Genomic DNA, 25,045 nt, shown 5'->3' with positions numbered 1-25,045 from the left:
ACCCTTTAATATCCCACCCAGTCGAATCCCACTCTCCCCCTCACTCCCCGTACCCTTTAATATCCCACTCGGTCTAATCCCACTCTCACCCTCACTCCCCGTACCCTTTAATATCCCACCCAGTCTAATCCCACTCTCCCCCTCACTCCCCGTACCCTTTAATATCCCACCCAGTCTAATCCCACTCTCCCCCTCACTCCCCGTACCCTTTAATATCCCACCCAGTCTAATCCCACTCTCCCCCTCACTCCCCATACCCTTTAATATCCCACCCAGTCTAATCCCACTCTCCCCTCACTCCCCGTACCCTTTAATATCCCACCCAGTCTAATCCCACTCTCCCCTCACTCCCCGTACCCTTTAATATCCCACCCAGTCGAATCCCACTCTCCCCCTCATTCCCCGTACCCTTTAATATCCCACCCAGTCTAATCCCACTCTCCCCTCACTCCCCGTACCCTTTAATATCCCACCCAGTCTAATCCCACTCTCCCCCTCACTCCCCGTACCCTTTAATATCCCACCCAGTCTAATCCCACTCTCCCCCTCACTCCCCGTACCCTTTAATATCCCACCCAGTCTAATCCCACTCTCCCCCTCACTCCCCGTACCCTTTAATATCCCACCCAGTCCAATCCCTCTCTCCCCCTCACTCCCCGTACCCTTTAATATCCCCCCCAGTCTAATCCCACTCTCCCCTCACTCCCCGTACCCTTTAATATCCCACCCAGTCTAATCCCACTCTCCCCTCACTCCCCGTACCCTTTAATATCCCACCCAGTCTAATCCCACTCTCCCCTCACTCCCCGTACCCTTTAATATCCCACCCAGTCTAATCCCTCTCTCCTGCTCCCTCACCCCTGGTAACATTCAGTAATCTCTCAGGACCCCCTTAATCTTAACCAGTCTCTCTCTGTAACTGTATCCCCTTCACCCCTGGTCACTCCCAAACTGTCTCCAATACTCCAGCTGTGGCCTAACTGAGGGACATGTTCCAGGGACCGTGTGCAGTTATAAACTTCACGCATGGCCCCCCGTGAAAGTCCACGTAATCCCAGACCAGTCTATCCGTATTCCCGTCTCTATTCCAGGTCCAGACGATGACCCCCGTGAAAGTCCCAGTAATCCCAGACCAGTCTATCCGTGTTCCCGTCTCTATTCCAGGTCCAGACGATGACCCCAGTGAAAGTCCCCGTAATCCCAGACCAGTCTATCCATGTTCCTGTCTCTATTCCAGGTCCAGACGATGACCCCAGTGAAAGTCCCCGTGATCCCAGACCAGTCTAACCGTGTTCCTGTCTCTATTCCAGGTCCAGACGATGACCCCAGTGAAAGTCCCCGTAATCCCAGACCAGTCTAACCGTGTTCCTGTCTCTATTCCAGGTCCAGACGATGACCCCCGTGAAAGTCCCAGTAATCCCAGACCAGTCTAACCGTGTTTTCGTCTCTATTCCAGGTCCAGATGATGACCCCAGTGAAAGTCCCCGTAATCCCAGACCAGTCTAACCTTGTTCCCGTCTCGATTCCAGGTCCAGACGATGACCCCAGTGAAAGTCCCCGTAATCCCAGACCAGTCTAACCGTGTTTTCGTCTCTATTCCCGGTCCAGACGATGACCCCAGTGAAAGTCCCTGTAATCCCAGACCAGTCTAACCGTGTTCCCGTCTCTATTCCCGTTCCAGACGATGACCCCAGTGAAAGTCCCCGTAATCCCAGACCAGTCTAACCGTGTTCCCGTCTCTGTTCCAGGTCCGGTGCCCGTGCGTCTGGTGAACGGGAGCAACATGTGCTCCGGGAGAGTTGAGGTCTATCGTAACTCCGTCTGGGGGACCGTCTGCGACAACGGCTGGGATATAATTGCAGCGAGTGTCGTCTGCAGACTGTTGAACTGTGGGACGGCCCTGTCAGCAACAAGAGCCGCCCAATATGGAGAGGGGACTGGGCCCATCTGGTTGGATGATGTGAGGTGTAATGGGACAGAGCCTGCCCTCGATCAGTGCCCTGCCAACCCATGGGGGGTGAATAACTGCACACACAGTCAGGACGCTGGAGTTACCTGCTCAGGTGAGTGGGGTTACCTGCTCAGGTGAGTGGAGTTACCTGCTCGGGTGAGTGGGGTTACCTGCTCGGGTGAGTGGGGTTACCTGCTCGGGTGAGTGGAGTTACCTGCTCGGGTGAGTGGGGTTACCTGCTCGGGTGAGTGGGGTTACCTGCTCGGGTGAGTGGGGTTACCTGCTCCGGTGAGTGGGGTTACCTGCTCGGGTGAGTGGAGTTACCTGCTCGGGTGAGTGGGGTTACCTGCTCGGGTGAGTGGAGTTACCTGTTCGGGTGAGTGGAGTTACCTGCTCGGGTGAGTGGGGTTACCTGCTCCGGTGAGTGGGGTTACCTGCTCAGGTGAGTGGAGTTACCTGTTCGGGTGAGTGGAGTTACCTGCTCAGGTGAGTGGAGTTACCTGCTCAGGTGAGTGGAGTTACCTGCTCGGGTGAGTGGAGTTACCTGCTCGGGTGAGTGGAGTTACCTGTTCGGGTGAGTGGAGTTACCTGCTCGGGTGAGTGGAGTTACCTGTTCGGGTGAGTGGGGTTACCTGTTCGGGTGAGTGGGGTTACCTGTTCGGGTGAGTGGAGTTACCTGCTCGGGTGAGTGGAGTTACCTGTTCGGGTGAGTGGGGTTACCTGTTCGGGTGAGTGGGGTTACCTGTTCGGGTGAGTGGAGTTACCTGCTCGGGTGAGTGGAGTTACCTGTTCGGGTGAGTGGGGTTACCTGTTCGGGTGAGTGGGGTTACCTGTTCGGGTGAGTGGGGTTACCTGTTCGGGTGAGTGGAGTTACCTGCTCGGGTGAGTGGAGTTACCTGTTCGGGTGAGTGGGGTTACCTGTTCGGGTGAGTGGGGTTACCTGTTCGGGTGAGTGGAGTTACCTGCTCGGGTGAGTGGAGTTACCTGTTCGGGTGAGTGGGGTTACCTGTTCGGGTGAGTGGAGTTACCTGTTCGGGTGAGTGGGGTTACCTGCTCAGGTGAGTGGGGTTACCTGCTCGGGTGAGTGGAGTTACCTGTTCGGGTGAGTGGGGTTACCTGTTCGGGTGAGTGGGGTTACCTGTTCGGGTGAGTGGAGTTACCTGCTCGGGTGAGTGGAGTTACCTGTTCGGGTGAGTGGGGTTACCTGTTCGGGTGAGTGGGGTTACCTGTTCGGGTGAGTGGAGTTACCTGCTCGGGTGAGTGGAGTTACCTGTTCGGGTGAGTGGGGTTACCTGTTCGGGTGAGTGGAGTTACCTGTTCGGGTGAGTGGGGTTACCTGCTCAGGTGAGTGGGGTTACCTGCTCGGGTGAGTGGAGTTACCTGTTCGGGTGAGTGGAGTTACCTGCTCGGGTGAGTGGAGTTACCTGCTCGGGTGAGTGAGGTTACCTGCTCGGGTGAGTGGAGTTACCTGCTCCGGTGAGTGGAGTTACCTGTTCGGGTGAGTGGAGTTACCTGCTCGGGTGAGTGGAGTTACCTGTTCGGGTGAGTGGAGTTACCTGCTCGGGTGAGTGGAGTTACCTGCTCGGGTGAGTGGAGTTACCTGCTCGGGTGAGTGGAGTTACCTGCTCGGGTGAGTGGAGTTACCTGCTCGGGTGAGTGGAGTTACCTGTTCGGGTGAGTGGAGTTACCTGCTCGGGTGAGTGAGGTTCCTATCTGAGGTGTATCCGGATTGTAACAGGAGTGGGCCCACAGTCAGGAGAAGGAATTTCCTCGAATCAGGGAACCGTGGAAATCGACAGCACAGAAAGCCATTCGGCCTGTCGTATCTGCACCCGCTGTCTTCATTGGAGCGATCCTGTACTGATCCCGAGCTGGTGCAGTCACTGGGTGGGCGATGTACTGACCCCTCACCCTCGGGGATCTGGGGTTAATTCACCCCCCCGCCCCCCCCAGACAGAGGGGGTGAAGGGGCTCCTCCCTCTGATGGAGACTGGGTGGGTCAGACACTGACCCCTCACCCTCGGGGATCTGGGGTTAATTCACCCCCCGCCCCGGACAGAGGGGGTGAAGGGGCTCCTCCCTCTGATGGAGACTGGGTGGGCGATGTACTGACCCCTCACCCTCGGGGATCTGGGGGATAATTCCCCCCCCAGACAGAGGGGGTGAAGGGGCTCCTCCCTCTGATGGAGACTGGGTGGGTCAGACACTGACCCCTCACCCTCGGGGATCTGGGGGATAATTCCCCCCCCAGACAGAGGGGGTGAAGGGGCTCCTCCCTCTGATGGAGACTGGGTGGGTCAGACACTGACCCCTCACCCTCGGGGATCTGGGGTTAATTCACCACGCACCCCCCCAGACAGAGGGGGTGAAGGGGCTCCTCCCTCTGATGGAGACTGGGTGGGTCAGACACTGACCCCTCACCCTCGGGGATCTGGGAGATAATTCCTGTCTATCTCACTGTACAATACCTGATGGATTTTTTCATTTCTCTCCTGAAGATATTGATTTCTTTTCTCCAAATAAACTCCCCGACCCAAATTAGTATCTGAGGATAGGAGTAGTACAAGAGTAAGGAAGTCTTACTACAATTGTCCAGGGATTTGGTGAGACCTCTCCTGGAGTACTGTGTACAGTTTTGGTCTCCTTATCTAAGGAAGGATATACTTGCCTTCGAGGCGGTGCAACGAAGGTTCACTAGATTAATTCCTGGGATGAGAGGGTTGTCCTATGAGGAGAGATTGAGTAGAATGGGCCGATACTCTCTGGAGTTCAGAAGAATGAGAGGTGATCTCATTGAAACAGATCAGATTCTGAGAGGGCTTCACAGGGTAGATGCTGAGAGGCTGTTTCCCCTGGCTGGAGAGTCGAGAACTAGGGGGCATAGTCTCAGGATAAGGGGTCGGACATTCAAGACTGAGATAAGGAGGAATTTCTTCACTCAGAGGGTTGTGAATCTTTGGAATTCTCTACCCCAGAGGGCTGTGGATGCTCAGTCGTTGAGTATATTCAAGGCTGAGATCGATAGATTTTTGGACTCGAGGGGAATCGAAGGGATATGGGGATCGGGCGGGAAAGTGGAGTTGAGGTCGAAGATCAGCCATGATCTGATTGGATGACGGACCATGCTCGAGGGGCAGAATGGCCCACTCCTGCTCCTATTTCGTATCTTCTTATGATGGACGAAACCATACATGGAGTTTAGAGGGTGTGGGGTCGAGCCCATAATCCAGGCTCACACTCCCCGGTCCCAGTACTGAGGGAGTGCTGCACTGTCGGAGGGAGATGGATATACTCTAGGACTCGAGCCCCATAATCCAGGCCCACACTCCCCGGTGCCAGTACCGAGGGAGTGCTGCACTGTCGGAGGTAGATGGATATACTCCAGGACCTGAGCCCCATAATCCAGGCCCACACTCCCCGGTCCCAGTACTGAGGGAGTGCTGCACTGTCGGAGGGAGATGGATATACTCTAGGACTTGAGCCCCATAATCCAGGCCCACACTCCCCGGTCCCAGTACTGAGGGAGTGCCGCACTGTCGGAGGTAGATGGATATACTCTAGGACTTGAGCCCCATAATCCAGGCTCACACTCCCCGGTCCCAGTACTGAGGGAGTGCTGCACTGTCGGAGGCAGATGGATATACTCTCGGACTCGAGCCCCATAATCCAGGCCCACACTCCCCGGTCCCAGTACTGAGGGAGTGCTGCACTGTCGGAGGGAGATGGATATACTCTAGGACTCGAGCCCCATAATCCAGGCCCACACTCCCCGGTCCCAGTACTGAGGGAGTGCTGCACTGTCGGAGGGAGATGGATATACTCTAGGACTCGAGCCCCATAATCCAGGCCCACACTCCCCGGTCCCAGTACTGAGGGAGTGCTGCACTGTCGGAGGTAGATGGATATACTCTAGGACTCGAGCCCCATAATCCAGGCCCACACTCCCCGGTCCCAGTACTGAGGGAGTGCTGCACTGTCGGAGGGAGATGGATATACTCTAGGACTCGAGCCCCATAATCCAGGCCCACACTCCCCGGTCCCAGTACTGAGGGAGTGCTGCACTGTCGGAGGTAGATGGATATACTCTAGGACTTGAGCCCATAATCCAGGCCCACACTCCCCGGTCCCAGTACTGAGGGAGTGCTGCACTGTCGGAGGGAGATGGATATACTCTAGGACTTGAGCCCCATAATCCAGGCCCACACTCCCCGGTCCCAGTACTGAGGGAGTGCTGCACTGTCGGAGGGAGATGGATATACTCTAGGACTCGAGCCCCATAATCCAGGCCCACACTCCCCGGTCCCAGTACTGAGGGAGTGCTGCACTGTCGGAGGGAGATGGATATACTCTAGGACTCGAGCCCCATAATCCAGGTCCACACTCCCCGGTCCCAGTACTGAGGGAGTGCTGCACTGTCGGAGGGAGATGGATATACTCTAGGACCTGAGCCCCATAATCCAGGCTCACACTCCCCGGTCCCAGTACTGAGGGAGTGCTGCACTGTCGGAGGGAGATGGATATACTCTAGGACTTGAGCCCCATAATCCAGGCCCACACTCCCCGGTCCCAGTACTGAGGGAGTGCTGCACTGTCGGAGGGAGATGGATATACTCTAGGACTTGAGCCCCATAATCCAGGCCCACACTCCCCGGTCCCAGTACTGAGGGAGTGCTGCACTGTCGGAGGGAGATGGATATACTCTAGGACTTGAGCCCATAATCCAGGCCCACACTCCCCGGTCCCAGTACTGAGGGAGTGCTGCACTGTCGGAGGGAGATGGATATACTCTAGGACTCGAGCCCCATAATCCAGGCCCACACTCCCCGGTCCCAGTACTGAGGGAGTGCTGCACTGTCGGAGGTAGATGGATATACTCTAGGACTTGAGCCCCATAATCCAGGCCCACACTCCCCGGTCCCAGTACTGAGGGAGTGCTGCACTGTCGGAGGGAGATGGATATACTCTAGGACTCGAGCCCATAATCCAGGCCCACACTCCCCGGTCCCAGTACTGAGGGAGTGCTGCACTGTCGGAGGGAGATGGATATACTCTAGGACTCGAGCCCCATAATCCAGGCCCACACTCCCCGGTCCCAGTACTGAGGGAGTGCTGCACTGTCGGAGGTAGATGGATATACTCTAGGACTCGAGCCCCATAATCCAGGCCCACACTCCCCGGTCCCAGTACTGAGGGAGTGCTGCACTGTCGGAGGTAGATGGATATACTCTAGGACTCGAGCCCCATAATCCAGGCCCACACTCCCTGGTCCCAGTACTGAGGGAGTGCTGCACTGTCGGAGGTAGATGGATATACTCTAGGACTCGAGCCCCATAATCCAGGCCCACACTCCCCGGTCCCAGTACTGAGGGAGTGCTGCACTGTCGGAGGTGCCGTCTTTCAGATGAGACGTTAAACCGGGGGCCCTGTCTGCCCTCGCAAGTGAACGTAAAAGATCCCACAGCCACTACTGGAAGAAGAGATGGGGAGTTCTCCCCGGTGTCCCGGGGCCAATAATTATCCCTCAACCCACCGATGATCTGATTGCTGTTTGTGGGATCTTGCTGTGCGCAAATTGGCTGCCATAGTTCCTACATTACAATCGTGACTGCACTCCAAAAACTTCCTTCTTTGTCTCTCAAGCACTTTGGGAGGTCCTGAGGTGGTGAAAGGGGTGATGGAGATGCAGGTCTGTTTCCCTTCCTTGCCCTCGAACAGGTTGGCAGGGCTGGGTGTTAGCAGTGCTACACCATTCAACCTCTTCCCATCTCTATTCCAGGCCCGGTGCCCGTACGGCTGGTGAATGGGAGCAACGACTGCTCCGGGAGAGTTGAGGTCTATCGTGACTCCGTCTGGGGGACCGTCTGCGACGATGGCTGGGATCTGAACGCAGCGAGTGTCGTCTGCAGACTGCTGAACTGCGGGGCGGCCGTGTCGGTGCCGAATGCGGCAGCTTACGGAGGGGGGACTGGGCCCATCTTGTTGGATAACGTGAGGTGTAAGGGGACGGAGCCTGCCCTCGATCAGTGCCCTGCCAGCCCATGGGGGGTGAATAACTGCACACACGGGCAGGACGCTGGAGTCACCTGCTACGGTAATTCGAGCTTTGCATTTCATGTGTCTCGCAAAGGGAAATGTTTTTTTCGTCCAGGATTTTGGCTTCTCTGAGAGACTCAGTCGTGTTCCAACTTAATTTGATAAAGGTGCGACAACAATTAACCCCTCTGTCTCGGGCAGGAGTTCAAAGACACAGCCAAGGCACTCAATTCAAATACAAACATCATTTAGGCTTCGTTGCAATTAATGCCTTTTCCTGCTCTGTGTGGGGATTAGTCCATCCCCGGTCGGGGGGAGATCAGGCCTAACTTATCACAGGCCGGGGAGGGAGCCTGGGACTGTGGTATCACTCAGTCCCACCCCCCGGGGGGAGATCAGGCCTAACTTATCACAGGCCGGGGAGGGAGCCTGGGACTGTGGTATCACTCAGTCCCACCCCCCCGGGGGAGAGATCAGGCCTAACTTTTCACAGGCCGGGGAGGGAGCCTGGGACTGTGGTATCACTCAGTCCCACCCCCGGGGGGGAGATCAGGCCTAACTTTTCACAGGCCGGGGAGGGAGCCTGGGACTGTGGTACCACTCAGTCCTATCCCCGGGTGGGCGGGCGGGGGGGGGGAGATCAGGCCTAACTTATCACAGGCCGGGGAGGGAGCCTGGGACTGTGGTATCACTCGGTCCCACACCCCGGGGGGGAGATCAGGCCTAACTTATCACAGGCCGGGGAGGGAGCCTGGGACTGTGGTATCACTCAGTCCATCCCCGGGGGGGAGATCAGGCCTAACTTTTCACAGGCCGGGGAGGGAGCCTGGGACTGTGGTATCACTCAGTCCCACCCCCGGGGGGGAGATCAGGCCTAACTTATCACAGGCCGGGGAGGGAGCCTGGGACTGTGGTATCACTCAGTCCATCCCCGGGGGGGAGATCAGGCCTAACTTATCACAGGCCGGGGAGGGAGCCTGGGACTGTGGTACCACTCAGTCCTATCCTCGGGTGGGGGGTGGGGTGGGGGGAGATCAGGCCTAACTTATCACAGGCCGGGGAGGGAGCCTGGGACTGTGGTATCACTCAGTCCATCCCCGGGGGGGGAGATCAGGCCTAACTTTTCACAGGCCGGGGAGGGAGCCTGGGACTGTGGTATCACTCAGTCCATCCCCGGGGGGGAGATCAGGCCTAACTTATCACAGGCCGGGGAGGGAGCCTGGGCCTTTCCTGCTCTGTGTGTGTGTGTGAGTGTGTGTGTGTGTGAAACTTAGCTGGAGTCTCCTTGTTCGCAGGGCCCTTCCCGGTCAGACTGGCAGACGGGAACAACATGTGCTCGGGGAGAGTCGAGATCTTTTACGAGTCCGTCTGGGGGAGCGTCTGCGAGCAGGGCTGGGACCTCACCGACGGAGACGTGGTCTGCCGACAGCTGAACTGCGGGAAGGCCGAGTCTGTAACAGGGACCCACCGGAGCCGAGGGACCGGGGAGATCTGGCTGGGCGGTTTGCGGTGTAGCGGGACTGAAGCTTCGTTGGACAGGTGCCTGGTGAGCCCCTGGGTGAAGGCCGACTGTTCGCACAGTCAGGATGCAGGCGTCTCTTGTTCAGGTAAAGCTCGTCTCAGCGTCGAGTGTCTCGCTGACTGATCGCCTCCTTGAAGATTCAGGAGCAGGAGTCAGTCCATGGCGCTCCTCGAGCCTGTTTCTCCTTCTGCCCCCTCCCCACAGCTGGTCGGACATAGTGCCACAACAACCCACAGCACGGGAGGAGGCCAATCGGCCCATCGTGCCTGTGCTGGCTCTTTGAAAGAGCTATCCAATTAGCCCCACTTCTCCCCACCAACCCCTGCTCTTTCCCTGTAGCCCTGCCAACTTTTCCCCTTCAGGTATTTATCCAATTCCCTTTTGAAAGTTCCTACACAGTAATAAGCTAGATTTAGTTAATAATCCAACGGTACGGAAAGATTTATCGAACAGAGATCGGAACAGAATCGAATTCAAGGTTAGCCCGCAAAAAGGAGAAACTTAAAATTACCATCATTTTGGCGAGACTAACTTTAACGGGGCGAGAGAGAGAGACAGCGAGAACCTTAAACTGGCCAAAAGCACAGATGAACAGTGGGAGGCGTTCAGAGATTAACAGAGGACCAGTCGATACCCCCCAAGGGGAAAGGGCTGCACTTCCCCCAAATAAAGCAGCCCCGCTCGGCAAAAGGAGGTGAGGGATAGCATCAGAGTAAAGGAAAGAGCAGACAAGAGGGCAAAGAATAGTGTCGATCCAGGGGACTGGGAGAGGTACAAAGAGCAGCAAAGGAAGACAAAAAAACGATCGTAAGAGTTGCAAGAAGGGGGAAAGGGAAAAGAAGCTTTAGGCTCAGAGACGTGGATTTGTGAAGGGGAGGTCAGGTCTGACCAACCTGATCGAATTATCTGAGGAAGTAACAAAGGTTGTAATCTCTGGATTACTCCCAGTGCCACGGGCTAGTGAGTATAGAAATAGGAGGATAGAGCAGATGAATGCGTGGCTGAAGAGTTGGTGCAGGAGGGAGGGTTTCAGTTTCCTGGATCACTGGGCCTGCTTCTGGGGAAGGTGGGACTTGTACAAGTCGGACGGGTTGCACCTGAACCAGAGCGGGACAAATATCCTTGCGGGGAGGTTTGCTAGCACTGTTGGGGGGGGTTTAAACTAACTTGGCAGGGGGATGGGATACAGAGTGGAGCTACAATAGGGGGTGATGTGCAGCCAAATATAGAGAAAAAAACAAGTCAGCTTGCAAGACAGGGCAAATATGTAAGAGCAAGGCTGGATGGCATCTATTTTAATGCAAGGAGTCTTGCGAATAAGGTGGATGAACTGAAGGTGTTGATAAACACATGGGAGTATGATATTGTTGCTGTCACAGAGACATGGTTGAGGGAGGGGCAAGACTGGCAGCTCAATATTCCGGGGTACAGAATCTTCAGGCGAGACAGAGGGGGAGGTATAAGAGGAGGGGGGTCGCAATATTAATTAAAGAATCAATTACTGCCATAAGGAGGGATGATATATTAGCAGGTTCCTCAAATGAGGCCATATGGGTGGAGCTTAAAAACAAAAAGGGGGCAAGCACTTTGATGGGAGTGTACTATAGGCCCCCAAACAGTCAGGGGGAGATCGAGGAACAGATATGTAGACAAATCTCAGAAAATTGTGCAAATAATAGGGTAATAATAGTGGGGGATTTCAACTTCCCCAATATTAACTGGGATACTCAGAGTGTAAAAGGCTTAGAGGGTACAAAATTCTTAACGTGCATCCAGGAGAGCTTTTTGAGCCAGCATGTAGAAAGTCCTACAAGAGAGGGGGCGGTACTGGACCTAATTCTAGGGCATGTGGCCGGCCAAGTGGAAGAAGTGCTAGTAGGTGAGCACTTTGGTGACAGTGACCATAATTTGGTGAGATTTAAGGTGGTCATGGAAAAGGACAGGGAGGGGCCGGAAATAAAGGTTCTAAATTGGGGGAAGGCCGATTTTAATAGGATAAGGCAGGATCTGGCCAAAATGGACTGGGATCAGCTGCTTGTAGGAAAATCCGCATCGGAGCAATGGGAGTCTTTCAGAAGGGAGATTGAGACCATACAATGGCAACATGTTCCCGTAAAGGTCAAGGGTGGTTCCAAGAACTCCAGGGAACCTTGGATGTCAGGGGATATACGAGAATGGATTAGGAAAAAAAGGAGGGCTTTTGGCAGATACAAAAGGCTAAAGACGGAGGAAGCCCTAGAGGAGTACAAAAAGTGCAGGGGGATACTTAAAAAAGAAATTAGGAGATCAAGGAGGGGCCATGAAATAACACTGGCGAGCAAAATAAAGGAAAATCCTAAGATGTTTTATAAGTATATTAAGGGTAAGAGGATAACTAGGGAAAAAATAGAGCCCATTAGGGACAAAAATGGCAATCTGTGTGTGGAGCCGGCAGATGTAGGAGGGGTTCTAAATGAATTTTTTGCATCTGTTTTCACTATGGAGAAGGACGATGTAGACATAGAAATACGGCAGGGGGACTGTGATATACTCGAACATATTAACATCGAGCGGGAGGAGGTATTGGCGGTTTTAGCAGGCCTAAAAATGGATAAATCCCCAGGCCCGGACGAAATGTATCCCAGGCTACTGTGTGAGGCAAAGGAGGAGATTGCGGGGGCTCTAACACATGTATTCAGAACCTCTCTGGCCACAGGGGATGTGCCAGAGGACTGGAGAACCGCTAATGTAGTACCATTATTCAAGAAGGGGAGTAGGGAAAAACCGGGGAACTACAGGCCAGTGAGCCTAACATCAGTGGTAGGAAAATTATTGGAAAAAATTCTGAAGGACAAAATTAGTCTCCACTTGGAGAAGCAAGGATTAATCAGGGATAGTCAACATGGCTTTGTCAAGGGAAGATCATGTCTGACTAATTTGATTGAATTTTTTGAGGGGGTGACTAGGCGTGTGGATGAGGGTAACGCAGTGGATGTGGTATATATGGATTTCAGTAAGGCCTTCGATAAAGTCCCGCACAGGAGACTGGTCAAGAAGGTACGAGCCCATGGAGTCCAGGGTGCCTTGGCACTTTGGATACAAAACTGGCTTAGTGGCAGAAGGCAGAGGGTGATGGTCGAAGGTTGTTTTTGTGACTGGAAGCCTGTGGCCAGTGGGGTACCACAGGGATCGGTGCTGGGGCCCTTGCTGTTTGTGGTCTACATTAACGACTTGGATATGAATGTAAAAGGTATGATCAGTAAGTTCGCTGATGATACAAAGATTGGTAGGGTGGTAAATAGCGAGGAGGATAGCCTCAATCTGCAGGACGATATAGATGGGTTGGTCAGATGGGCGGAACAGTGGCAAATGGAATTTAACCCGGAAAAGTGCGAGGTGATGCACTTTGGAGGGACTAACAAGGCAAGGGAATACACAATGAATGGGAGGACCCTAGGCAAGACAGAGGGTCAGAGGGATCTTGGTGTGCAAGTTCACAGATCCCTGAAGGCGGCGGAACAGGTAGATAAGGTGGTAAAGAAGGCATATGGGATACTTGCCTTTATTAGCCGAGGCATAGAATATAAGAGCAAGGAGGTTATGATGGAGCTGTATAAAACACTGGTTAGGCCACTGTGTGCAGTTCTGGTCGCCACACTACAGGAAGGATGTGATCGCTTTGGAGAGGGTGCAGAGGAGATTCACCAGGATGTTACCAGGGCTGGAGCGCTTCAGCTATGAAGAGAGACTGGGAAGTTTGGGTTTGTTTTCCTTGGAGCAGAGGAGGCTGAGGGGGGACATGATTGAGGTGTACAAAATTATGAGGGGCACAGATAGGATGGATACTAAGGAGCTTTTTCCCTTCGTTGAGGGTTCTATAACAAGGGGGCATAGATTCAAGGTAAAAGGCGGGAGGTTTAGAGGGGATTTGAGAAAGAACTTTTTCACCCAGAGGGTGGTTGGAGTCTGGAACTCACTGCCTGAGAGGGTTGTGGAGGCAGGAACCCTCACAACATTCAAGAAGCATTTGGATGAGCACTTGAAATGCCATAGCATACAAGGCTACGGACCAAATGCTGGAATATGGGATTAGATTAGACTGGGCTTGATGGCCGGCGTGGACACGATGGGCCGAAGGGCCTCTATCCGTGCTGTATAACTCTATGACTCTACAACTAAAGTCGTGGACAGGGGAATGTCCACGGATGTCGTTTATATGGACTTCCAGAAGGCGCTCGATTAAGGTTCCACATCAGAGGCTGTTGGCTGAAATGAAAGCTCATGGAATTAAGGGGGATTGGTTAGACGGCAGAAGGCAGAGAGTGGGGAGAATGGAGAGGTACTCGACCGGTGGTTTCTCACAAGGATGTGTGCTGGGGCCTCGACTGTTCACTATATTCATTAAGGACTTAGATAACACAATGGAGAGCCTTATATCCACGTTTATCGATGATACGAGGATTGGTGGTGTGGTAAATAGTGGAGACGAGGGCATAACATCACAGAGAGACATTGAGAGATTCAGTGAGTGGGTGAAACTGTGGGAGATGGATTTCAACCCAGGTACGTGTGAGGTCATCCACTTTGGACCAAAAAAGGATTGATCGGAGTTTTTATTAAAAGTGGAAAGCTCAGAACAGTGGAGGCTCCAAAGAGGTTTAGGGGTCCATGTACCCGGATCACGAAAATGTCAGGTACAATAAATAATTAAAAACACGAATGGAATGTTTGCCTTTACATAAGAACATAAGAAATAGGAGCAGGAGTAGGCCAATCGGCCCCTCGAGCCTGCTCCGCCATTCAATAAGATCATGGCTGATCTGATCCTAACCTCAAATCTAAATTCATGTCCAATTTCCTGCCCGCTCCCCGTAACCCCGAATTCCCTTTACTTCCAGGAAACTGTCTATTTCTGTTTTAAATTTATTTAATGATGTAGCTTCCTGGGGCAGCAAATTCCACAGACCTACTACCCTCTGAGTGAAGAAGTTTCTCCTCATCTCAGTTTTGAAAGAGCAGCCCCTTATTCTAAGATTATGCCCCCTAGTTCTAGTTTCACCCATCCTTGGGAACATCCTTACCGCATCCACCCGATCAAGCCCCTTCACAATCTTATATGTTTCAATAAGATCGCCTCTCATTCTTCTGAACTCCAATGAGTAGAGTCCCAATCTACTCAACCTCTCCTCATATGTCCGCCCCCTCATCCCCGGGATTAACCGAGTGAACCTTCTTTGTACTGCCTCGAGAGCAAGTATGTCTTTTCTTAAGTATGGAGACCAAAACTGTATGCAGTATTCCAGGTGCGGTCTCACTAATACCTTATATAACTGCAGCAATACCTCCCTGTTTTTATATTCTATCCCCCTAGCAATAAAAGCCAACATTCCGTTGGCCTTCTTGATCACCTGCTGCACCTGCATACTAACATTTTGATCTTCTTGCACTGGGACCCCCAGATCCCTTTGTACTGCAGTACTTTCCAGTTTCTTGCCATTAAGATAATAACTTGCTCTCTGATTTTTCCTGCCAAAGTGCATAACCTCACATTTTCCAATATTGTATTGCATCTGCCAAATCTCCGCCCACTCACCCAGCCTGTCTATATCCCCTTGTAGGTTTTTTATGTCCTCCTCACTCTCTACTTTCCCTCCCATCTTTGTATCATCTGCAAACTTTGATATGTTACACTCGGTCCCCTCCTCCAAATCGTTAATATAGATTGTAAAGAGTTGGGGACCCAGCACCGACCCCTGTGGAACACCACTGGCTACTGGTTGCCAGTCCGAGAATGTACCATTTATCCCAACTCTCTGCTTCCTGTTAGATAACCAATCCTCCACCCATGCCAGAATATTACCCCCAATCCAGTGATTCTTTATCTTGAGCAATAATCTTTTATGTGGCACCTTGTCGAATGCCTTCTGGAAGTCCAAATACACTACGTCCACTGGTTCCCCTTTATCCACCCTGTACGTTATGTCCTCAAAGAACTCAAGCAAATTTGTCAGACATGACTTCCCCTTCGTAAAGCCATGCTGACTTTGTCCTATTAAATTATGTTTATCCAAATGTTCCGCTATTGTCTCCTTAATAATAGACTCCAAAATTTTACCCACCACAGATGTTAGGCTAACTGGTCTATAATTTCCAGCCTTCTGCCTACTGCCCTTTTTAAATAATGTTACCTGAGCTCCAAGGGTTAGATTGTGAGGAGAGATTCCATGAACGAGACTTGTATTCCCTGGAATATGGAAGGTTAAGGGGTGATTTGATTGAGGTTGAGAGGATTTTGGAAGGATTTTATCGGGTGGATAGAGAGAGACTTTATCCACTGGTGGAGGGAGTCCAGGACAAGGGGACATCACCTTAAAATCAGAGCCAGGCCGTTCAGGAGAGAGATCATAAGAAGATAAGAAATAGGAGCAGGGGTAGGCCATTCGGCCCCTCAAACCTACCCCGCCATTCAATCAGATCATGGCTGATCTTCGACCTCAACTCCACTTTCCTGCCCGATCCCCATATCCCTTGATTCCCCTCGAGTCCAAAAATCTCTCCATCTCAGCCTTGAATATACTCAACGACTGAGCATCCACAGCCCTCTGGGGTAGAGAATTCCAAAGATTCACAACCCTCTGAGTGAAGAAATCCCTCCTCATCTCAGTCCTGAATGTCCGACCCCTTACCCTGAGACTATGCCCCCTAGTTCTAGACTCTCCAGCCAGGGGGAAACAGCCTCTCAGCATCTACCCTGTGAAGCCCCCTCAGAATCTGATATGTTTCAATGAGATCACCTCTCATTCTTCTAAACTCCAGAGAGTATCTGCCCATTCGACTCTAGAATGCGAGCTCAATTCATCATTTTAATTCGGAGATCGATAGATTTTTGTTAGCCGAGGGTATTAAGGGATATTGAGCCAAGGCGGGTAGCTGAAGATTGGATACAGATCAGCCATGATCTAAATGGATGGCGGAACAGGCTCAAGGGGCTGAATGGCCTCCTGTTTTTTTTAATTCATTCACGGGATGTGGGCGTCGCTGGCAAGGCCGGCATTTATTGCCCATCCCTAATTGCCCTCGAGAAAGTGGTGGTGAGCCGCCTTCTTGAACCGCTGCAGTCCGTGTGTTCCAATTGAATCTGCTCCCTCCGCCCTTTCAGGCAGTGAGTTCCAGATTATCACAACTCGCTGTGTAAAATAATGTCTCCTCATCTCCCCCTCTGGCTCTTTTCTCGATCACCTTAAATCCGTGTCCTCTGGTTCCCGACCCTCCTGACACTGGAAACAGTTTCTCCCTATTTACTCCGTCAAAAACCCTTCATGATTTCGAACACCTCGATCAAATCTCCCCTTAACCTTCTCTGGTCTAAAGGAGAACAATCCCAGCTCCTCCAGTCTCTCCACATAACTGAAGTCCCCCATCCCTGGTCCCACACTGGTCAATCTCCCCTTAACCTTTTCTGGTCCAAGGAGAACAATCCCAGCTCCTCCAGTCTCTCCACATAACTGAAGTCCCCCATCCCTGGTCCCACACTGGTCAATCTCCCCTTAACCTTCTCTGGTCTAAAGGAGAACAATCCCAGCTCCTCCAGTCTCTCCACATAACTGAAGTCCCCCATCCCTGGTCCCACACTGGTCAATCTCCCCTTAACCTTCTCTGGTCTAAAGGGAACAATCCCAGCTCCTCCAGTCTCTCCACATAACTTAAGTCCCCCATCCCTGGTCCCACACTGGTCAATCTCCCCTTAACCTTCTCTGGTCTAAAGGAGAACAATCCCAGCTCCTCCAGTCTCTCCACATAACTGAAGTCCCCCATCCCTGGTCCCACACTGGTCAATCTCCCCTTAACCTTCTCTGGTCTAAAGGAGAACAATCCCAGCTCCTCCAGTCTCTCCACATAACTGAAGTCCCCCATCCCTGGTCCCACACTGGTCAATCTCCCCTTAACCTTCTCTGGTCTAAAGGAGAACAATCCCAGCTCCTCCAGTCTCTCCACATAACTGAAGTCCCCCATCCCTGGTCCCACACTGGTCAATCTCCCCTTAACCTTCTCTGGTCTAAAGGAGAACAATCCCAGCTCCTCCAGTCTCTCCACATAACTGAAGTCCCCCATCCCTGGTCCCACACTGGTCAATCTCCCCTTAACCTTCTCTGGTCTAAAGGAGAACAATCCCAGCTCCTCCAGTCTCTCCACATAACTGAAGTCCCCCATCCCTGGTCCCACACTGGTCAATCTCCCCTGAACCTTCTCTGGTCTAAAGGGAACAATCCCAGCTCCTCCAGTCTCTCCACATAACTGAAGTCCCCCATCCCTGGTCCCACACTGGTCAATCTCCCCTTAACCTTCTCTAGTCTAAAGGAGAACAATCCCAGCTCCTCCAGTCTCTCCACATAACTGAAGTCCCCCATCCCTGGTCCCACACTGGTCAATCTCCCCTTAACCTTCTCTGGTCTAAAGGAGAACAATCCCAGCTCCTCCAGTCTCTCCACATAACTGAAGTCCCTCATCCCTGGTCCCACACTGGTCAATCTCCCCTTAACCTTCTCTGGTCTAAAGGAGAACAATCCCAGCTCCTCCAGTCTCTCCACATAATTGAAGCCTCCCCATCCCTGGTACCATTCTAGTAAATCTCCTCTGCACCCTCTCTGAGGCCTTCACATCTTTCCGAAAGTGCGGTGCCCAGAATTGGACCCAAACCAGTGATGGCGGCTTTCTGTCTCTTTCAAAGGACGAAAGGAGGGACTCTCATTTATTTACTGTCCAAAACATCCTCAAACCCTTGACAACTACCGAATTACTCTAAAGTGCAGTTACTGCTGTGATGGAGGCACAGCAAGATCCCACACAGAGCGATGTGGTGAACGAGCCCCGATGATCAGGTTTTGTTTTTTGGTGATGTGGGCTGAGGGAGAACCGTTGGCCTCAGGACACTGGGGAGACCATCCCCCTGCCCCCCACCCCCCCCAAGCTCTTCCACCACGCTCTGCTCACCTTCCACCAAACCTACTTGCCCTCCAGACCTTGCTACGGTACAGGCGCGGACAGAGGAGCCGAGAGGGAGTGGCCTCGACGTCAAGGCAGCCTCCGGCCGAGCTTGGCACATAGCAAGACGGGAACAGGAGGAGGCCAGTCAGCCCCTCGAGCCTGGTCCACCATTCTGGATATCCTCATCAGGAAAGACTGAACAGACTGGGACTCTTCTCTCTAGAAAAGAGAAGACTGAGGAGTGACCTGATAGAGGTCTTTAAGATTATGAAAGGGTTTGATAGGGTAGACGGAGAGAAGATGTTTCCACTTGTGGGGGAGACCAGAACGAGGGGTCATAAATATAAGAGAGTCACTAATAAATCCAATCGGGAATTCAGGAGAAACTTCTTCACCCAGAGAGTGGTGAGAATGTGGAACTCGCTCCCACAAGGAGTAGTTGAGGCGAATATGAGGGAGAAAGGAATAGAAGGATATGGGGATAGGGTGACATGGGAGTAGGGAGGGAGGAGGCTCGTGTGGAGCATAAACACCGGCACGGACCTGTTGGGCCGAATGGCCTGTTTCTGTGCTGTACGTTCTGTGCAATTCAATCAGATCGTGGCTGATCTGGAAACTCAACTCCAAGCAGCCCCAACAAAACCGAGAGTCCGAGGGAAAGTGGCTGGAATCGAAGGCGAAGCAAGGGAAAGATCTGAGAGTCGGCGGAGGGTTCGATATCACAACTCTCGGACAGCAAGACTTACTCAGACTGATACTGGGTTCCAGGACAGCAAGACTGACTCAGACTGATACTGGGTTCCAGGACAGCAAGACTTACTCAGACTGATACTGGGTTCCAGGACAGTAAGACTTACTCAGACTGATACTGGGTTCCAGGACAGCAAGACTTACTCAGACTGATACTGGGTTCCAGGACAGCAAGACTTACTCAGACTGATACTGGGTTCCAGGACAGCAAGACTTACTCAGACTGATACTGGGTTCCAGGACAGCAAGACTGACTCAGACTGATACTGGGTTCCAGGACAGCAAGACTCACTCAGACTGATACTGGGTTCCAGGACAGCAAGACTTACTCAGACTGATACTGGGTTCCAGGACAGCAAGACTTACTCAGACTGATACTGGGTTCCAGGACAGCAAGACTTACTCAGACTGATACTGGGTTCCAGGACAGCAAGACTCACTCAGACTGATGCTGGGTTCCAGGACAGCAAGACTGACTCAGACTGATACTGGGTTCCAGGACAGCAAGACTGACTCAGACTGATACTGGGTTCCAGGACAGCAAGACTCACTCAGACTGATACTGGGTTCCAGGACAGCAAGACTTACTCAGACTGATACTGGGTTCCAGGACAGCAAGACTTACTCAGACTGATACTGGGTTCCAGGACAGCAAGACTTATTCAGACTGATACTGGGTTCCAGGGCAGCAAGACTTACTCAGACTGATACTGGGTTCCAGGACAGCAAGACTTACTCAGACTGATACTGGGTTCCAGGACAGCAAGACTTACTCAGACTGATACTGGGTTCCAGGACAGCAAGACTTACTCAGACTGATACTGGGTTCCAGGACAGCAAGACTTACTCAGACTGATACTGGGTTCCAGGACAGCAAGACTTACTCAGACTGATACTGGGTTCCAGGACAGCAAGACTGACTCAGACTGATACTGGGTTCCAGGACAGCAAGACTGACTCAGACTGATACTGGGTTCCAGGACAGCAAGACTTACTCAGACTGATACTGGGTTCCAGGACAGCAAGACTTACTCAGACTGATACTGGGTTTCAGGACAGCAAGACTTACCCAGACTGATACTGGGTTCCAGGACAGCAAGACTTACTCAGACTGATACTGGGTTCCAGGACAGCAAGACTTACTCAGACTGATACTGGGTTCCAGGACAGCAAGACTTACTCAGACTGATACTGGGTTCCAGGACAGCAAGACTTACTCAGACTGATACTGGGTTCCAGGACAGCAAGACTTACCCAGACTGATACTGGGTTCCAGGACAGCAAGACTTACTCAGACTGATACTGGGTTCCAGGACAGCAAGACTTACTCAGACTGATACTGGGTTCCAGGACAGCAAGACTTACTCAGACTGATACTGGGTTCCAGGACAGCAAGACTTACTCAGACTGATACTGGGTTCCAGGACAGCAAGACTTACTCAGACTGATACTGGGTTCCAGGACAGCAAGACTTACTCAGACTGATACTGGGTTCCAGGACAGCAAGACTTACTCAGACTGATACTGGGTTCCAGGACAGCAAGACTTACTCAGACTGATACTGGGTTCAGTCCTAGGCCCCACCCCTCAGGAAGGATAGATTGGCCTTGGAGGGGAGGGGGGCACAGATTCACCAGAATAATACCCGGGGTTAAAAGAGTTAAATTACGAGGACGGGTCACACAGACTAGACTTGTGTTCCCTCGAGTGTAGAAGATTAAGGGGGGATCTAATCGAGGGGTTTAAGATGATTAAAGGATTTTACAGGGTCGATAGAGAGAAACTATTTCCTCTGGGGGGGTGGGGGGAGTCCAGAACAAGGGGGCAGAATCTTAAAATTGGAGCTCGGCCCGTTCAGGGGTGATGTCGGGAAGCATTTCTTCACACAAAGGGGGAGTGGGAATCTGGAACTCTCTCCCCCCCCAAAAAGCTGTAGATTCGGGGGGTCAGTTGGAGCTTTCAAGACTGAGATCGATGGATTTTTGTTGGGTAAAGGGTATCGAGGGACAGGGAACCAAGGAGGGTAAATGGAGATAGGACACAGATCAGCCATGATCTGACTGAATGGTGGAACAGGCTCGAGGGGCTGAATGGCCTCCTCCTGTTCCTATATTGTTTCTGTTGCTAATCTCAGAGTCTAACCGTGTTCCCGTCTCTTTTCCCGGTCCAGACGATGACCCCAGTGAAAGTCCCCGTAATCCCAGACCAGTCTAACCGTGTTCCCGTCTCTATTCCAGGTCCAGACGATGACCCCTGTGAAAGTCCCCGTAATCCCAGACCAGTCTAACCGTGTTCCCGTCTCTATTCCAGGTCCGGTGCCCGTGCGTCTGGTGAACGGGAACAACATGTGCTCCGGGAGAGTTGAGGTCTATCATTACTCCGTCTGGGGGACCGTCTGCGACAATGGCTGGGATATAAACGCAGCGAGTGTCGTCTGCAGACTGTTGAACTGTGGGACGGCCCTGTCAGGAACAAGAGGCGCCCAATATGGAGAGGGGACTGGGCCCATCTGGTTGGATGATGTGAGGTGTAACGGGACAGAGCCTGCCCTCGATCAGTGCCCTGCCAACCCATGGGGGGTGAATAACTGCACACACAGTCAGGACGCTGGAGTTACCTGCTCAGGTGAGTGGAGTTACCTGCTCAGGTGAGTGGAGTTACCTGCTCAGGTGAGTGGGGTTACCTGCTCAGGTGAGTGGAGTTACCTGCTCAGGTGAGTGGGGTTACCTGCTCAGGCGAGTAGAGCAACTCCCTCTGAACCCCGGTCTAACCCATTTTTAATCACTTTGTCCGATCTCGGTGTGGGAAATGTCTGCACATCGTTACCGTCTGGGGTCTTTGAAGGTGGCAGGACAAGTTGAGAAAGTAGTTAAAAAGCATGGGGGATCCTGGGCTTTATTAATAGAGGCATAGAGTACAAAAGCAAGGAAGTTATACTAAACCTCAAAAAAACACTGGTTAGACTCCAGCTGGGGTATTGGGTTCAATTCTGGGCACCGCACTTTAGGAAAGATGTGAAGGCCTTAGAGAGGGTGCAGAGGAGATTTACGAGAATCATTCCAGGGATGGGGGACTTCAGTTATGTGGAGAGACTGGAGGAGCTGGGATTGTTCTCCTTTAGACCAGAGAAGGTTAAGGGGAGATTGACCAGTGTGGGACCAGGGATGGGGGACTTCAGTTATGTGGAGAGACTGGAGGAGCTGGGATTGTTCCCCTTTAGACCAGAGAAGGTTAAGGGGAGATTGACCAGTGTGGGACCAGGGATGGGGGACTTCAGTTATGTGGAGAGACTGGAGGAGCTGGGATTGTTCCCCTTTAGACCAGAGAAGGTTAAGGGGAGATTGACCAGTGTGGGACCAGGGATGGGGGACTTCAGTTATGTGGAGAGACTGGAGGAGCTGGGATTGTTCTCCTTTAGACCAGAGATGGTTACGGGGAGATTGACCAGTGTGGGACCAGGGATGGGGGACTTCAGTTATGTGGAGAGACTGGAGGAGCTGGGATTGTTCTCCTTTAGACCAGAGAAGGTTAAGGGGAGATTGACCAGTGTGGGACCAGGGATGGGGGACTTCAGTTATGTGGAGAGACTGGAGGAGCTGGGATTGTTCCCTTTAGACCAGAGAAGGTTAAGGGGAGATTGACCAGTGTGGGACCAGGGATGGGGGACTTCAGTTATGTGGAGAGACTGGAGGAGCTGGGATTGTTCCCTTTAGACCAGAGAAGGTTAAGGGGAGATTGACCAGTGTGGGACCAGGGATGGGGGACTTCAGTTATGTGGAGAGACTGGAGGAGCTGGGATTGTTCTCCTCAGACCAGAGAAGGTTAAGGGGAGATTTGATCGAGGTGTTCAAAATCATGAAGGGTTTTTGATGGAGTAAATAAGGAGAAACTGTTTCCAGTGTCAGGAGGGTCGGGAACCAGAGGACACGGATTTAAGGTGATCGGGAAAAGAGCCAGAGGGGGAGATGAGACATTATTTTACGCAGCGAGTTGTGATGATCTGGAATTCACTGCCTGAAAGGGCGGTGGGAGCAGATTCAATAATAACTTTCAAAAGGGAATCGGATAAATACCCGAAGGGGAAAAATTCACAGGGTTACGGGAGAAAGAGCAGGGGGAGTGGGACTCTTCCAAAGAGCCGGCACAGGCACGATGGGTCGAATGGCCTCCTTCTGTGCTGTGTGATTGATACCATGAAGATGTAGTGGGTGTGACAGGACAGGCCATTCCCCCATTGGGGGTTGAACTATATCACGGGACGGTAGAGGGGGGGAATCACGTGCGGAGATTGGGAGGAGGGAAACATCTGGTCCCAGGGACCCTGTCGAAGACTCCTGTGAACGTGTAAACCAGTCTGACCGTGTTCCCGTCTCTATTCCAGGTCCAGACGATGACCCCAGTGAAAGTCCCCGTAATCCCAGACCAGTCTGACCGTGTTCCCGTCTCTATTCCAGGTCCAGACGATGACCCCAGTGAAAGTCCCCGTAATCCCAGACCAGTCTAACCGTGTTCCCGTCTCTATTCCAGGTCCGGTGCCCGTGCGTCTGGTGAACGGGAACAACATGTGCTCCGGGAGAGTTGAGGTCTATCGTAACTCCGTCTGGGGGACCGTCTGCGATAACGGCTGGGATATAAACGCAGCGAGTGTCGTCTGCAGACTGTTGAACTGTGGGACGGCCCTGTCAGGAACAAGAGCCGCCCAATATGGAGAGGGGACTGGGCCCATCTGGTTGGATGATGTGAGGTGTAATGGGACAGAGCCTGCCCTCGATCAGTGCCCTGCCAACCCATGGGGGGTGAATAACTGCACACACAGTCAGGACGCTGGAGTTACCTGCTCAGGTGAGTGGGGTTACCTGCTCAGGTGAGTGGAGTTACCTGCTCAGGTGAGTGGGGTTACCTGCTCAGGTGAGTGGGGATAATGGGACCTGGGCCCAAATGTCCAGACGATGACCCCTGTGAAAGTCCCCGTAATCCCAGACCAGTCTAACCGTGTTCCCGTCTCTATTCCAGGTCCAGACGATGACCCCAGTGAAAGTCCCCGTAATCCCAGACCAGTCTCACCGTGTTCCCGTCTCTATTCCCGGTCCAGACGATGACCCCAGTGAAAGTCCCCGTAATCCCAGACCAGTCTAACCGTGTTCCCGTCTCTGTTCCAGGTCCGGTGCCCGTGCGTCTGGCGAACGGGAACAACATGTGCTTCGGGAGAGTTGAGGTCTATCGTAGCTCCGTCTGGGGTCGTGTCTGCGATAATGGCTGGGATATAAACGCAGCGAGTGTCGTCTGCAGACTGTTGAACTGTGGGACGGCCCTGTCAGGAACAAGAGCCGCCCAATATGGAGAGGGGACTGGGCCCATCTGGTTGGATGATGTGAGGTGTAACGGGACAGAGCCTGCCCTCGATCAGTGCCCTGCCAACCCATGGGGGGTGAATAACTGCACACACAGTCAGGACGCTGGAGTTACCTGCTCAGGTTAGTGGTGTTAACTGATCAGGTGAGTGGGGTTACCTGCTCAGGTGAGTGGGGATATTGGGAGGAGACTGACACTTGGGATCAAATGTCCAGACGATGACCCCAGTGAAAGTCCCCGTAATCACAGACCAGTCTAACCGTGTTCCCGTCTCTATTCCCGGTCCAGACGATGACCCCAGTGAAAGTCCCCGTAATCCCAGACCAGTCTGACCGTCTTCCCGTCTCCATTCCAGGACCAGACGATGACCCCAGTGAAAGTCCCCGGAATCCCAGACCAGTCTGACCGTCTTCCCGTCTCTATTCCAGGTCCAGACGATGACCCCAGTGAAAGTCCCCGTAATCCCAGACCAG

At 52.6% G+C, this 25,045-nt stretch overlaps 1 protein-coding gene across 1 annotated transcript in view; it reads left to right on the top strand.

Annotated features, from left to right (window-relative positions):
• The window catches only part of LOC137315103 (deleted in malignant brain tumors 1 protein-like), a 44,018-nt gene that overhangs the window by 18,026 nt on the left and 947 nt on the right, over nt 1–25,045 (top strand). The window contains exons 5-12 of the mRNA XM_067980027.1: nt 1,457–1,559; nt 1,749–2,063; nt 7,728–8,042; nt 9,280–9,591; nt 21,531–21,845; nt 23,748–24,062; nt 24,380–24,591; nt 24,928–25,030. Coding sequence (XP_067836128.1) covers nt 1,457–1,559; nt 1,749–2,063; nt 7,728–8,042; nt 9,280–9,591; nt 21,531–21,845; nt 23,748–24,062; nt 24,380–24,591; nt 24,928–25,030 — 1,990 coding nt within the window. The remainder of the gene's footprint in view (nt 1–1,456; nt 1,560–1,748; nt 2,064–7,727; nt 8,043–9,279; nt 9,592–21,530; nt 21,846–23,747; nt 24,063–24,379; nt 24,592–24,927; nt 25,031–25,045) is intronic.

This window comes from Heptranchias perlo, unplaced genomic scaffold (assembly GCF_035084215.1).
Source record: "Heptranchias perlo isolate sHepPer1 unplaced genomic scaffold, sHepPer1.hap1 HAP1_SCAFFOLD_534, whole genome shotgun sequence".
In the NCBI taxonomy this organism is placed as follows: domain Eukaryota; kingdom Metazoa; phylum Chordata; class Chondrichthyes; order Hexanchiformes; family Hexanchidae; genus Heptranchias; species Heptranchias perlo.
This window is presented reverse-complemented; position numbering and strand designations above follow the sequence as displayed.